The sequence below is a fragment of the Uloborus diversus genome, chromosome 1, assembly GCF_026930045.1.
Source record: "Uloborus diversus isolate 005 chromosome 1, Udiv.v.3.1, whole genome shotgun sequence".
Lineage (NCBI taxonomy): Eukaryota > Metazoa > Arthropoda > Arachnida > Araneae > Uloboridae > Uloborus > Uloborus diversus.
The window spans coordinates 124,089,048-124,105,204 of NC_072731.1; the positions used below are offsets into that span (position 1 = coordinate 124,089,048).

The window sequence follows — 16,157 nt, forward strand, 5'->3', positions numbered from 1 at the left end:
AAATGAATTTTGAACTTTAATAGTATTTCTTAACTCTTAACGGCATTAAAAAAATACTTCATAGGTTTTAAATAAATATACTTAACTTTTTTCTTTAACCGGTTAAATAAATAACTCAAATTATCTTGACTAAGTCCTGTCACCTCTGATTTTATTAATATTTGTAGATTGTACATAGGAAACTACTCTAGCTAAAAGGCTTTCATGTGAATTATTTTCTGCAACCCAACACGTCACAAATCTCGAATTAACAAGTTATATATTTTTTAGAAATTAACAGGTTTTACAAATGGTCCGACAGAAAACAGAATAGGATGTACAGTACTGTCATTATCTTACGAAAAAGTTTAATATTTCTTACCCTGTACACAGAAATAGAAAAACAGGCAACCTAAAATTCAAAGAAATTTCTTGATTAAGCTGGAATTCAGTGAATAGGGATTTAAACTACTTGAGGTTCTACAGAAGTTTTGCATAAGAAAATGAAATATGATAAAGTAACATGGAAAAAAAAAATGTAATTAAAAACAGACAATAGATTTTATTACTCAAGAAGTAACTTTGCCTTAACTGTTGGTAATCATGGAAACTAAAAAATCTAAAACTTCACCATTCTTGGGTTTCGTCGTCTTTCATACTTTTCTTCAGAAAACGTTGAATTTTAACTAGTTTTCCAGCTTTTTTTACCCCAAGACAATTTTTGCGCTTTGTCCATATACTTACGCTACAATATGCTACAAGTACCCTACATTTTCACTAAAAAAATACAAAAAAAAACCACATTTCTTTTAAAAAACCCACTTTTAGTTGGGGTTTTTTGGGTTTTATTTAAAAAAGCCCAAAAAACCCTGGGTCCATGGGCTTTTTTAAAAAAACTCGGGTTTTTGCCAACCCTGGTAAAAATAGTTATGGATACTAAAAGTTATCTGTTTTAGCTTTGATTTAAATTCCTTTCTTAGGACTACTTTTGAATAACTGTTAGATCTGATTTCAACTCCCAACACACAAAGGAAGGGGGTTATAAGTTTAACGTGTCTGTGCATCCAGGACCGTCGTTATAGGGGGGTGAGGGGGGTGTCTCACCCTCCCAATGATTTCACCCAGTCGGCAAAATGAGTTTCAGTCGGCATTTTCAATATTTCGGAATTTCAAAGCATTCATTAATTAAAAAATTAAAAAAGAAAAGTCAACAAAGTTACTTCAGCATTTTTTCGGCGACTGTTTTCTTTAGTGCGTCATTTTAAGGGCGCTTTGACTGGTCCGTGAGAAATATGGCACGGCCCAATCGTCAAATTAACCAGAATCGGTATTTTTGACTTTTTAGTTTCGGCATTCAGGAAACGTTTGATTTTTTAAAAAATGTAGTACACATGGTACAGATTTATAATGAATAATAAGCATTGACCGGAGAAAAGAAAATATGAACAGTTTGTACGGGCATACCATGTTTGACAGTGCTTCATGTTCATTCTGATAAATTCTTTTTTCAGATAGGATCATTTTTCTCAACTGCTCATTATATGCAGATTGCTTAATTTAGGACTGCTTATTTTCCCGACACAATAAGCGCTCACTGAGAAATTTCATACAGAGTCGGCATTTTTTAATCTTTTTTAATTGATTCTGGATTTAAAATCTTTGAGTAAAGTAATATGCAGCTTGACATGTGCACTTTTTCACCTTTATAAGAAAAAATCAAAAACATAAATAGTTTGCATAGGCATGTCTTTGTGTATCACGTGAAAGATATAATCAATTAGCCGACAGCTAATTGCACTGCATTTTTAATTTTCCAGCAGTTACTTCAACAAAATTTGATTTTGTCGACATTGTATCCAGGGTCGCCCCGAACTGAAATTTTTGGGAAATTCTCACTTTGGGAGGGAAATCTTAATTTTCCGAATGATAAAATAAGGGTATGCAATATGCACCCATGAGAAGGGACTCAGGAATTTAAAAATTGCAATTATGTCTCCAAATTTGCCTAATTGTCAGACGAAATTTTCCAAATGAGGACATTTCGAGCGGTCACAGGGACCTCCCGTTGGGATGCCTATAACTATCTCAGTCGGTAATTTCAGTTATAATCTACTTTTTATTTTTAGAACTAACTCTGAATTCCCAAGTCTTTAGTCATATTTTTTCCATTTTAACAGCTTTAAAATGCAAAGCATGAATTTTTCGCTAAAACAAGGCTGAATTTCATTTTAGTGTTTATTTTGTAAAGGTTAGAAAGAAAATATAATCTTAAAATATTATTTAGAAATATTCGGGAATCTGTATATCACGTTAAGATAACCTAACTATGAGTAACCAAGATGTGCGTTTCAAACATTTTTATTTTTATTTATTTTATTTTTTTTTAAATAATTATTCAGTACAGTATATAGAAAAGAACGGCAAACTTCAGTTTAAAAATAAAAGTACATTAATAAACATAGAGTTGGGCCGTTGACTCATTTATAAAATTGTATCGTCAATAAAAACCACAGAAAAGTGGGAAAAATATACGGGGCGATGAAATGAAAGACAAATTAAAATATTACAAAATAAAGTCATTTTGGTAGGTATAAAATGTTAGATTTTGAAACAAACTTCTGAATATATATTCAGCACCATTACCGCTTTTTCTAGGCTGACGGGTAAAAATCCTAATAGCACAGATGCCTATTTGTCGACCAAAGAAGTGTATTGTATCGTGATAACTAGTAACAGGAGAACAGGACATTAGTCCGTCTATTGTAGCATTCGGAAATGCCCGCCCGAGTAGACGGCGATGACTGCGGTGGCACTAGAAACGTCGGGCCTTCAGGGTCTTTTTAGAATCTTTCTCTGGAACTAGGAACTCGAGGGAAAATTAGGGAAGTCTTGGATCAGTTCGTTGTGTGTTGTTGACTTTGGACCTTTTGTCGTGCTATGTGAACTTTCCGCCAGAAAAAGAAATTGGTTATTGGTGCTGGAGCTCTGATGAGATAAGTGGTATTGATTTTGATGTTTTGTCTGCCCTTTTGTTGGCAGCATCATGGGCATCGGGCATTAGAAATGTTGAAGACTTGAGTGATTATTCTATAAGAGCTATTTTGTTTATTCTGCACTCTGAACTGCCCCCCCCCCCCCCAAAAAAGAAGACTAGTTGAAGTTTTGAACTTCATTCGCATGTGAATGAGCAATATTGTGGCAAGTAAGGGAAAAATTGAAAGCATTTGATCTTACTTTGAGCTTAAGAAAAAACATTGAAATGCAGCAGAAAAGGTATGAATATTTTAATGTAATATTTTGAAAGCATTAATTATAAGATTCTGTTTTTTTTTTTTAAATATATATCTTCCATTAAATACTGGAAAATGATGTTGTAAGTAGGGTGCTGAGATGGAAAACTGGGTGTAAATCGGCCTGTTACACATTCGCAGGGTATTTTAAAATACCAATACACTCTACTGTGATTCTGGTTATTTTATTTTAAAAGATAAATACCTCAAAGTTTATGCATGAGTAATATGCTTAAAATATTTTTTTCAATTAAGAGACAGAAATACTGAAGTGTTTTCACCTGCTATAGGATTAACAGTTCACTTAAATTTACACAAAAAAAGATAAAAAACATTAAAAATTAAAATTTCTTGTTAGTTTTTTTTTCAATTGCTCAGATAAATAAGACTTTGATTTCACTCTGTATTGACATCAGACAGAACTAGACCATTTAGACGCTCTTGACTATCTGCACTACTCCTTTCGATATAGTTTGAAGTTGTCCCTACAGCTGCTGCCATACATACTGGGAGAGTGGATTCTATCAAGAGCAGAACGTTAATATTTTAAATTCACATCGAAAATCGCAATTTTAGGCAATTTTTGGTAATGTCGAAAGAAAGAGGGTTTGGGTGCCTCTCGATTTTTTTTCAAAACTGAAGTCAGTTTTAGACTATCTTTCTGATATTAGGGGTGTCGAGAGCTTCTATCGGAAATATTTCGAAATTGAAGTTTAGTTTTAGATTACCTTTGGATACATAAGGTAAGAGGGGTGTTTCGGGATTTATCTCGGAAAGATTTTGAAATTGAAATCTTAAAAGCGCATGTTCAGGTCCAGGCTATCTTTGATAGTAACTTTTGGGAAAGCGAGAATTTCGGAATTTTCTTAAATTGAAATCTTAAAAATGCGCTTGAGGCTAATTTTTGATTGAGGGATGTCTCTACAGAGTCTTTGGTATTGAAATTTCTAAAGCGCAGTTTTAGCTTAAGTGCAAAGACCTAAGAGGAGGGAAAAATGTCTCGAAATTGAAGGCCTTACACTTTTAGGCTGTTTCGTGAATTAAAGAAAGAGAAAGGGTTCCATGGTTCTTCCCTTCCTGTCGGCTAGTGGCGCATCCAGAAGGGGAGGGGGATGATAAGTTGAATGTTTTTAAAAACTATTCTTAGTTATTGAAGAGAAGAAAAGACCACAACTTGTGAAAACAAAGTGATCTTTATATTAAAAAAATGTTAGGAGAAAATCCTAATTCCTTTTAAAAAGAAATCTTTGAATTAAAAATGTTTACTAGTTACTGCTCATTGTTCAGCTAAGTCTCCCCCCACCCACACGCTACTTCTTTCCTTTTTTTAATCTTTTTTCTGGTTCGTCTGAAAATATGCTTCAAAAATCTTCAAAATGCTACTCCTCCGAAGCCCCCCACACCGCACACAAACACCGAAAGACTTATGGTGCATCTGAAATTTCGTTTCCAGCTCTTCAGTTTCAGAAAAATTCTTAGAGAACGCTCCCAAATGCCAAACAATATGGAAAATTTCTTAAGCTACACTTACAAACAACTTTAGTGTAATGGCCCCTGAATATAAAATATTGCTTTAGTTTTAGGATCATAATTTTGAAAAAATTTCCAGGAAAGAACTCCATAATTTTTTTCACGTAAAATGTTCAAAGTTTGTCAGCAATTACGTTTTGAAAACTTCATTTTGAAAATTTGGAGAGGGAGGAGGAAAATCGATAGGGGACAGTCCCTGAGCTCCATCCCTCTCCCTAATGTCACTAAAATGGCCTGCAATCGTGTTTTTTCGACTTCAATTTCTAGATTTTCCCGCTCAGACCCCTGTACCTTTTTTCCACTTAACATCATCAAAGAAAGTCCAAAATTGCGTTTTATAACTACAAGTTTAAAAAATTTCCCCGGGGAGAACCCCTGAACCCCCCCCCCCCTCCCTCCTCGCCCTTCCTTATCAGTTCATTTTTTTTCAAATGTGCCCCCCCCCCCCTCCCCTCTCTCCTAAAACTTTTTTCTAGTTCTGCCACTGCTGTCCGCAAAAAGTTTGAAGTCAGTCGGCAAAATCAGTTTCACCCCCCCCCCCCAAACGAATGCACCAGGCGACGTCCCCTGTGTGCATCTGTCTGTGGCACTCTAGCGCTTGAATGGATGGAACGATTTTGGAAAAAAAAAAGAATCTTGTTCGAAAGGAGAGTTGATCAAGAGTGTTCTTAGCTAGGTTGCGTCTTTGAATGACATTAATTAACAAAGATATTAAGAACCTCTAAAAGGTTTTTCACAATTTTTGCAGTGAAAATATATTTAAAAATTTAATATCAAAATAAAGAGTATTTTTTCTGCGTCTGATAGAATGTGTTTGGAACTTCCATGTTATATAGAATTTGAATTATGGTTTTTAAAAGCAGATTTTTAATACAGCTAAGCCTTTATACACATGATTGGTAACCGAATTGATTGTTGGTCGCCAAGAAAATTAAATGCAACGATTTAAAATTTTTATCTGTTGCGAGTTTCTATTTGTTAACAAATAAAATACTTGTAACTGATTTTTATATAAGGCTTTCAAAAGGATTTTCAATTTTCCCTCTTGAGTCTACATTTGCGACTCAGTCAGGGATTCTTTTTTTTTTTTAATTTTTATATCCTTGCAATTTCAGTCAGACATTCGCAAACCCTTTGATCTTAGAGCAACTACATAAGAATTTGTGGAAAATCACTGGTTTTTGGCTAAGAAAACTTTGAAACATGCATTCAGATTTTTTATGTTCTACTGTTTTTAAAGTAGTTCTTTTCAAATTTTTAAAATACCGTAAATGCAGGCTACTTTAGTCCTAGGGTCCTCCTAGGTCCGAATTGAGAAAAAAATACAAATTTCCCTGTAAACTTTCAGGAAACAATTTTTAAACATATTTTGACAGTATCAGTTAGAGAGCAATCCCATGCTTGAGCTTCCTCCCTTTCTTTGTTGACCAAGTGGTTTAGACACAACACAACAACAAAAGATGACAAATAATAAAAACTTTATTGTTTTAATGAACTATACATGCATTTTATTCATAACAGTTTGGAATTTTATGCAATGAAACTGGTAAACTTCAGAATGAGAAAATGACAGCAATAACACTTTTTTTTTTGTTCAGAGTACTTGGGCATCTTGACTCAAGTCAACCTGTATGGACACTATGTGATGCCCAGGAACCATGGCCAACCCTAAAACACGAGGTTCTTCCTCAGGTACGCCTTCTCCTGGAAAAATGAAGTCATCCAGTTTTGTGAATTCAGAAGCTCCAGCTCCAAGCATAATTATAACAATAACTAAATTCATCATGGTCATAATTATTGCAGATCGTTGTTACAGATTATAAAAGGCTTTTCTCTTCTTTATTGATTCTACATGCAATTTCAGTCATTTTTTTGTGCATACACTAGCAAATCGTTGCTGATTGAGGCTATCAGATTAGTATCTGATATTGAAGTAGTAGTGAAGATTTCACCATGGACCAACACAATACATCTAACATATGTTCCAGTATTTTGTCCACACTTGAGATAGATTTCAAGATCCTAAACATAGTTTGTCATCTAAGAAATAACAACGTCAAAAAGCACGAATTGAGATTACGGTACAGATATGATACCCCCCCCCCTCCCCATTTGGCGACATTCAATTTTTTGCACAAAATTGAAATATTTTTCTCGCCAATGAGGCGATAATTTTTTAAGCATGGCATCCCTGGCGTAACTAATCTGTGTTTGGCATCCGAAGGCAATCTTAGATCTGTTCAAACTTGTTTACTTGGGTTGTTTACTCGGTTTCACGCAGGAGAGATACGTGTTGCTTCGTGCAATATACCTTACAGGAAAGCTTATTTTGTGTTAGTTTAAATTCAATAGTTGTGTTTTGAAGTAAAAACATTAGAAAATGCCAGTTTCTTCAAACTTGAACGTTAATTAAAAGTTAACTCCAACGTGGTGTGTATTTGTAACGTGCCATTGTCATATGATGTATTGTTTTAGACTGAGTGTGAGGATTTATACCATAAAAAGGTAAGTTCTTTATCTTAGAATTAAAAAAAAAACTCTCACTTCCCAAATTCTTTGTTTTTACAAATCCTTGAGGGGTTCTTGTAGTTTTTAACTTTATTTCTACTGCATGTAAATTAATTTTACAAAAAAAGTACGGTTATTTTGTTCTAAAAGTTAATTTTTATTGATGCCACGAATTATTTAGACATTCTATTAACGTGCCTTCTTTAGGTACTGAATTTCTAAAAATAAGTCGACTCCACAGCATTTTGTAAAAATATAAAGGTGTTATTTTATGTAAAATATAATAGGTATTTTGAAAGCATGTCTGGATAGCAAATAAATGTATGGTATTTTTGTATTGTTTATGTTTAGGATGTTCTGTTGAGACATTTCTACTTTTCATAAATCGAAATTTGAGTAACTAGGCGCTTTTTTGGCTGAAATAGTTATTGATTTTGGGGATGTTTTCCATTTTAAACATAGCAATTTCGATCACTATGCTCTTTTTTTAGCAGAGTATGAGAAAAGATTTTGTTCGATGAAATGCATGTTGGAAAATAGCTTTTATTTCTAGTGGTACATATTTCATTGGTGAGCTGTTATAGTAATTTGTCAATTTAAGCATTTTAAATACTTTCTAGTAATTGTTCTTTGTGTAACAAAAACTTTCTAGTTTCTGGTGTTTTTGAAGCATATATTCGTGATGTTTTTTGTTGTGGTTTTATGTTGTTTTTATATATATTGTGTTCTGAAGTGCTTTGATTGTGTTTTTTATCTGATTTTTCCCTGTTGGAGCTAAAAAAGCATAGCTCTGAACGATGTATGATATATGTCGTCATACATTGTTTTCTTGGCGACGCTTTCTTGGCGCCAACAGGAAAAAGTCGCCAAGGGTGGGGTATATCACATCAGTTCCAAGATTACTACAGACACGTGTTTCGGCATTACAAGGAACGCCTTTTTCAATGCAAACAAAATGAGTTTTTTTTTGTTTGCATTGAAAAAAGCGCTCCTTGTAATGCTGAAACACGTGTCTGCAGTAATCTGCGATTTGTGCTGTTTGACGTTGTTATTTCTTAACTTGCTTTATTTATCTTATAGTTTGTTACGTTTCAGATATTCTCATACATTCTGTAAACCTTAGGTAATCTGCTTATCTTGGACAAGATATTTAGTATGTTAGCAGACAAGGTTGATAGTTAAATACATATATAAACATAGTAGGATGCTACTCTTAATGGATATGGTTTAAGAAAAAGAGTACCAAAGGGATAAATGGAATTAAAATTACTCTACCTTCAAATTTTTTTAAGGAATTTGAAAGAAACTTGAAGCAAAACTGTGAAAGAAATACAAAAGAAAGTTTCATGATATCGCACCCCAGCAAGGAAAGTGACAACTCAAAAAAACAGAGAAGGAGAAAATCAAGGTTTTACGCAATAGTAGTTTTAAGCGATTAAGTCTCAAATATTACAATACATGCAAAGACTTTATAACGCAGATCTGCCAACCTTATGAAATGGGAGAACCGGAGAGTTTAAACAACGTTACTTGAGGAAAAAATATGGTTTATCCAGCATTTTTAGTTCATAATACACTAATTCAACTCTGATGGTTTTGAACGTCTTATCACACCCTAGCAAGCATGTTTCAAAATTATTTTACACTTATTTTTCTGATGCTAAATGTTTGTTGTCAAACAATCCAAGGCGCAAGACGGTAGCGAGGCATTGATAGAAGGTAGGGCACATACATAGCAAGTTACTCAAAAAAAAATTTTCAAGGGGAAGAATTTAAAGCATTTTACTCATGACCCAGGATTGTCAGATAGTTAACATATAAATTTTAAAACATCTCAGAGTTCTAAAATAGTGTTTGTAAAATAGCATGCAAATGACAGAAGCACTAAAACTAATTGACATTTAAAATATTGAAGTTCAGTGGAAAAATCAAAACAGAAAACAAATATATTCTCACCTTCGGAGAGCTGTAAGTACTCTGCACAAGATCCCAAGATGATGTTGCGTTCCCTGTCTGTGCAAAGGAATATCCCAACCAGGGTTCGTCCATCAGTCATCTCAATGCGCATGTTGCGGTTCAGCCAACTTTCCAACTTCTGGCGTGAAGGGGACTTTTCCTACACCAAAGAAGAAATGATAAATAAATTTTCTTTCAAACATAGTGCTTTTAGTAAGAGACAGTCTTAACATTTCCTTCGCAGAAAACCAATGTAATAGACATTAGGTTTAAGTTGTCAAAAACATTAGTTGCTGCTGAGAAAATCACGAAATGAAAATTTTATACTTTAGAGGAATTTTTTAGCATATCTTAAAATCATGTTAATTTTTTTATAAAATTGACTGAGTAAAAAAGTAATGCTGCAAAATGCATTTTTTTAATTGGGTTTATTAATATTGATTAGTTCATAGTTATAAATTACAATGCAATTTCAAGAAAATGACTTCAAGCAATAGGGTTGGCATTCTACTGGCAGAAACTAATTTCCAGAAGACTGTAACTTGATTTTTTTTTTCAGTTCGCATTTAGATTGGAGCATTAACTTATATTCCTCTCCTAAAATCAGTTCTTTTAGAGAACAATTATTTGTAGTTCCTTTATTTTTGTAAGCAATAAATTATGTGAGAGCATGCTTTCAGACTAAGAAAAACGGTACTTTAGTTGACTTCTGGAAGACCACAAAAAGAAAACTTTTAAAAGAATCAGAAAAATTACACTTTATAACAAAAAGATTGACGCACCAAGATCAGATAACTCTTTCTTCATTGGTGCTTTGATTTTTTTGTTATAGAGTCTATATTGCAGTAATATCAGCAGTGAAGTTGATGAAGACCCAAGTGGTGCTGATAATTGTAAAAATGTAGATGACTCTCTTGCATAAATAAATGTGAAGTAAAAGTTGGTCAGCAAGTAGAAGTGAAATTTGAGACTAAAAAAACATGTAGAACATAATGTAAAATTAGTGACTTCAAAAATAGATGAATTTTATTATGAGATTCCTTTCAAGAGACAATAGAGGATGTAACTGTGCCTAAAAGTGACATATGGGTGAATATATGGTGAACGAATTTTTGTGTTTCCAAAGACAAATTTTCTGTTTAGCTTAATATTCATTATTTCACTATTTGTCGTTATTTTTGTATTTGCAAAAAAGAAGGTCAGATGATACTTGATTTTTTTTTTTTTTGGTTTTAGAGGCACCAGGGCAAAATATGCCTTCAGGGGGCTACACTAATGGCTTTAAAACTGCCAGAGGAGTGACAAATTCACATATAACACATGAAAACAACATCACACGTTCTTTTTACCGGACCTAAACGTAATCCGTGATGTCTACACAAAATAAACATTATATTGTACAAACGTACACTTAGGTAATGATACAATTCAAACATATATTGGGGAGAGTGGGACCTTGGGACACTTTTCATATTTTAATTTTTAATGTCAATTATTTAAATCAAATTTAAAATCTAAAAATCACACCCCCAACATATTTCTCTGCAATATATTTTTTGAAATTCAGACTGTTTGAAAATAAAATATTGCCACTCATTTAAAGTAAGAGTTCTAAACTGTTCCAAGGTACAACATCCTATTGCACCTTTGGACTAGGGGAATGCAATACCGGCATACCAGTATACCGAATACCGGTATTTCAAGCAAATTCACAATTTTGAAATACCGGTATTTGCTGAGGTAAAATACCGGTATTTTCGGTATTAGCTAAAAATAATAAATAGTTTCAATTAAAGAATTTTCAATTTGACTTATTTCATTTCTTCTTATATTTTAAATGCATATCTCTTTTTCCATGATACAGAACCAAAATTAATCTATTGCTGTGAAAATTTAGCTTCAAAAGCACGAACTAATAGAATATCATTAAACAAAGGTAGCTTAAAGATTGCAAAATGATATTGTCATTACTAGATGGTGAAATGAATCGCATTTTTGTGCGCTTTTGTGCACCATGCTTATATTTTTTCTATTCTCTGATCGTCCACTTTAGAATGTGATTTTTCAAATTGTTCAAGGTTTAACTTTTGTACTTTTATTTTTACTTCAAACTTTCAATACCTTAAATCAGCATCTGATTTTGAAAATTTTTGTAGTTGAAAGTATGCATCTAGGACTGGTTGTGAAAATAGAGGTCTTGCACACACACACAGGTTAAACCAGAACACCCTCTATCAGGGGGGGCATTTCAGCATTTCGTTTGGGGGGTCGAGTTCCTTGAACATGCATTTCCTCAGTACGGTATAAAATACATATTGGTTTACAAGAAGTGATAATAAAATGGTTTTAATGAATAATTAGGTTTGTTAAGAACAATTAAATTTTTACAAAATAAATTTAAAGCTTTAAATTTATTTTGTAATTAGTTATCTCACAAAACATCTCGGTACTAGTTTTTATTTTTTAGTAAAGTTTTAATCTGCTATTTTTGGAGTCAGGAATAACAGAAAATTTTGCAACTATATTTAATCAATATCCAGTATTTTGCTTTATTGCCAGTACAGCTAAAGATGAAGGTTGCCTCATTGAGCTTCCAAAGTAATCTCTAACCTCTTGACACACAAAAGTCAAAATTGGTTGACGTTCAGTTCTCCCACAACTTTGATGTGTGCTGATGAAGAGGCTCCATTGTAGCCTTGAAATAGCTATATGATTTATTTTTGTGTTAATTTGTGCTTTATTTACATTGGTTTTTCAATTTAATCACAAAAGTCATCTTTCAAATGACTGACCTGAGGATTGAAACAGTTAAAAAACAATGGAAGCAAGAAAGTTGTGTAAAAAAACACATTTCCTTCAGATCTCTCTCTTTAAAATAACTTATTATTATACTCTCTTTAAAATAGCTGTATTTATTTTGTGTCATTAAAATAACGCCCCCCCCCCCCCCCCCCGGAATGTTTTGTACCACAAAACAGAAGAAAGTTTTTAAATTTTCTAATGTCAGAAAAATTAAGAATAAAATAACAAAGTTTTTTTATTCTTAATTTTGTGACTATTAAACGAGTGAAAATTTAAAGAAATATAGAAAAGGCAATTCAAGTTCTCATTAGCTGCAAAGCATACTTGAAATTTAGACGTTAATTAGGACTTCCTGCTCTCTTTCCCAATTCAATTCAAGGCCATCCATGGCCAAGGCGGGCCCCTTGTCAGTTTTGTAGTCTTGCCTTCCTCCAGGGGCGTGCACAGAGATTTTGGGGCCCGTCACAAATTACTTTTTGGTGCCCCCTCCCTATTGTTTACCAATATTTTCACCCCTAGTTTTAAAAATATTGGGCCCCCTTCAGGCTTGGGCCAATAATCGTCTCTTCTAATCCCTGTGCACGCCCCTGTCCTCCTCACCCTAAAACTCTAATAAAACATACACTGCATGGACTTCAAGCCCACCTCAAGGGCCGGGCCCCTAGTTTCTGATTAGGTTAGTATCTGGTTACCAAGATCTGCAAAATTCAGCTCCTATAAACATCATGAGTAAAAAATGCAAAAATCACGATTCTTGTGTTTTTGTAGCATATTTTTCACAGTAAATTTTTGTGACTGAAATGTTCCACGTCTTGTCATTTATTTGATACTGTATTCAGTATTTTGGAAGCGAACACACATATATGTATAATATACAGGGTGTCTATAAAAGAACTCCGGGGTTTTAAGACAAAATATTTTAATAAAGTAAAAAACGTACATACATGTTTTATACATGATTAGAAAGCTTACATTTTCAAGATTTTTTAACAACTTAGTAAAGTTCAATGTGAGCTCCGTTAGTGGCACAGCACACGTCGAAACGGTATTCTACCTCTTCCCATGTCCTGGCGAGCATGTCTGGGGGAACGGACGCCACGCAATTATTCACTATTCGTTCCCTGAGATGGCGAACATTTCGAATTTTCTCCGCATACACAAGATTCTTGATATGCCCCCAGAAGAAAAAGTCCAACGGAGTCATATCAGGGCTCCTTGGTGGCCATGGAATAGGTCCTTCCCTTCCAATCCACCTATTTCCCAAACGAGCGTCCAGTGACTCACGCACACGCAAACTGAAGTGTGGCGGCGCCCTATCTTGTTGGAAGTAAACTAAACCTTTCTCCGCCTCAATGTCATCCAACTGAGGATAAACATACTCCTCTAACATGTCACAATAGACATCACCATTGATATTCCTTTCGGCAAAAATGAAGGGACCTATGACTCTGTCATGCATAAGAGCACACCAAACATTCACTTTGGGCGTGTCACGTTCGTACTCAATAAACTCATGGGGCGGCTCTGAACCCCAAATTCTGCAATTATGCCTGTTTACAGTTCCGTTCACATGAAAAGTAGCTTCATCACTAAAAACCACACTTTTTAAAAAATCATTATCTTCATCAATTTTATCCAGCATGGAAACAGAAAAGTCGAATCTCTTAACCTTGTCTGCCGGTTTCGTATGGTGTAAAAGTTGAATCTTGTAGGCAGTTAAACGAAGTCTTTTATGAATGACCTTATGGACTGTTGATCTTGGTAACCCCAACTCCAGACTGCGTCTTGTTACCGATTTATTAGGGCTTCGAGTGCATGAAGCTCGGATTCTGTCCACATTCTCTTGAGACACACGCGGCCTACCCGGCGACTTTTGCTTCAAAACACTTCCTGTTTCCTTGAACGCACTTAACCACTGATGAATTGTTTTGTCTGTAGGCGGGTCAACACCATAGCTACGTCGAAAGTTTCTTTGTACAGTAACAACAGAATTAGTTTCTATGAGCCAAATAACACATTGAGCCTTTTGTTGAGGCGTCGCCATAGCGCGGCAGTCCAGACGACACTGACTGCCTGCCGCAGCCGCTACGTCATTTCAAGGTCAACGCTCCGCAGCGCTGCCAACTGTTGAGAGAAACATTCCCAATTGGTATGAGTAAAACTCTTTGAGCTGCTTGTTTCAAAGGAATTGATCAAATTTCGCTATCTTTTATAGTTTAAAAAATATTAATTTTTTTAACCCCAGAGTTCTTTTATAGACACCCTGTATATGTGTGTGTGTCTGTGTTAGGGCAATGTGTGAATCCGGGCCTCCCCAAAAAAATTTCTGGATATGCTTTGATTGATAAACCATAATCATGTAAATTAAATTCTTATTGCGACATCAATAACTTGTTTGTCCCGACAATTAGACTCGAGCCATATATTGTGAAAGATGTTGAAGCTATCATAGAACTTTCAGTAAACTGTTAAAAAATGCCTAACCCAGTAGCCTTCCATTCAAATAAAATGGTCAAATTATCTCTTCGTTTTGTAAAATAGCAATATTAATATTTTGCAAAATGTAATAGTGTTATAATGTGATTTCAGATCACAAAACTTTAGTGCAAGTAACAAGCACAATCTCTTCACATAGTTATCTGTGCGTCCAGTGTGTTTCGCACCAAAGTTTTTTATAAACTAGGCCTTTCGTGGGGGAAGTTTTGACAAGAATGGCAGTACAACATCTCTAAACGCTTCTATCGTCTGACGGAATTTAAATTACATAAATACATAAAACATATAGCAATGAAAAACAACAGATTAACAAGCAATTGTTTCAGAAAAAAAAATCATCTATTAACGGTTTAATTTCCATAATGGAATCAAAGGCATTACCAATTGAGTCTGGTTCTCCACTACAGGAAGCTCCGACTTCTGTTCGCTTTCGTTTATTTGCATGGTTAATTTGTATACTTTAGTGTGGAAAAGGTTTTGTTTAATTTTAATAAACAGCAATCTTTTTAAAGCGAAGACTTTCCATCCTAGAAATACAAGCAGGAAAGCTTAAAGCGAGCAAAATCAAAATATAAACACAACAACGATCACTTCCCTTCGGTTCACTCACTTCATTTGGCGTACTCGCGCAGTGAATGTGAGAGCCATGAAGTCAAAGCTCCTTCCCTTCACCACAATGGGATACTTTCATGTGACGTCACAGCAGGTTTGTTTTGCATAAGACACGTGACTTTAGCATAGGACACGTGATCTATGCAGCTTTTGCTGCTTTGTTTTGGAAGCCATTGCTGACCACCCAGCTTCAGCTACTTGTCATCACCAGTGAAAAATTGGGTAAAACTAGCATTTTATTAGTCTCGCCGTAATATTTAAAAGATTTTAGAACAATAGAAATACATGATCATTCTGAAAACTTCAGCAAAATTTTTTCGATGCATACGAAATGAATATGATTTGCAAAACCAATGAAAGGCTTGGAAGTTTGTAAAGAAAAGTTTGTTTCGAACCAGCATGTAAGTGAACTACGAACGGAAATAATGAAAAGTTATTTTTCCTGAGATTCTGCACCGTATTTTATTTATTTTTTAATACATTACAGAAGAATCATGAAATGATATTAAGTGTTTAACTAAGCAAACATCCTTATAAAATAAAAAAGAACTGCAGGTGATCAAAAATAAATAGTTGATTTTTTGTTCCTAACCAATACAATGTTTTTTTTTTTTTTTAGAGTTCTAGATCGATATATAGAAGTAAATAGTGCATGAGGTTTCTTATTTACTCTATGTACAGTGTCTTTTTTATTGACGATATTCTAAGCATTAAAGAGTCAGAATTTTGATTTTATGATGAAATGGACAACTAATAAACAAGTTGCCTATTTTTCTCTGCTGGTTTTGTCTTTCAAAGTCAACCAATTTTTCTGTTCTGTAACTGGAGTGTAATGAATGACATTAGGCAGTCACATTACAGTGACATTTGGTGATTATCCATCCCTCGGAAAAGCAGAAATGTTTCTTTTATGACCATACAAAACAACTGAAACAAACTTCACCCTTTCCCCTCTGAAATGGAGCGACATCCCTTTCAATTTTT

General features: G+C 34.2%; 1 protein-coding gene across 1 annotated transcript; it reads right to left on the bottom strand.

Moving 5' to 3' along the window:
* Window positions 1–6,267: 6,267 nt before the first annotated feature.
* On the bottom strand, window positions 6,268–15,176 carry LOC129221013 (N-alpha-acetyltransferase 38, NatC auxiliary subunit-like). Its single transcript, XM_054855452.1, has 3 exons — window positions 14,943–15,176; window positions 9,264–9,423; window positions 6,268–6,503 (listed from the first exon to the last, which is right to left on the bottom strand). Exons 1-3 carry the CDS (start codon window positions 15,003–15,005, stop codon window positions 6,394–6,396), a joined length of 333 nt encoding a protein of 110 aa, XP_054711427.1. The 5' UTR covers window positions 15,006–15,176; the 3' UTR covers window positions 6,268–6,393.
* Between the last annotated feature and the right edge of the window lie 981 nt (window positions 15,177–16,157).

Coding starts and splice junctions, on each gene's coding strand:
- LOC129221013 (XM_054855452.1), bottom strand. CDS start 15,005: ATGCAAATAAACGAAAGCGAACAGAAGTCGGAGCTTCCTGTAGTGGAG. Junction 9,424..14,942: donor TGGAGAACCAGACTCAATTG/GTAATGCCTTTG, acceptor TCTTTGGTGTAG/GAAAAGTCCCCTTCACGCCA. Junction 6,504..9,263: donor GTACTTACAGCTCTCCGAAG/GTGAGAATATAT, acceptor TCATTTTTCCAG/GAGAAGGCGTACCTGAGGAA.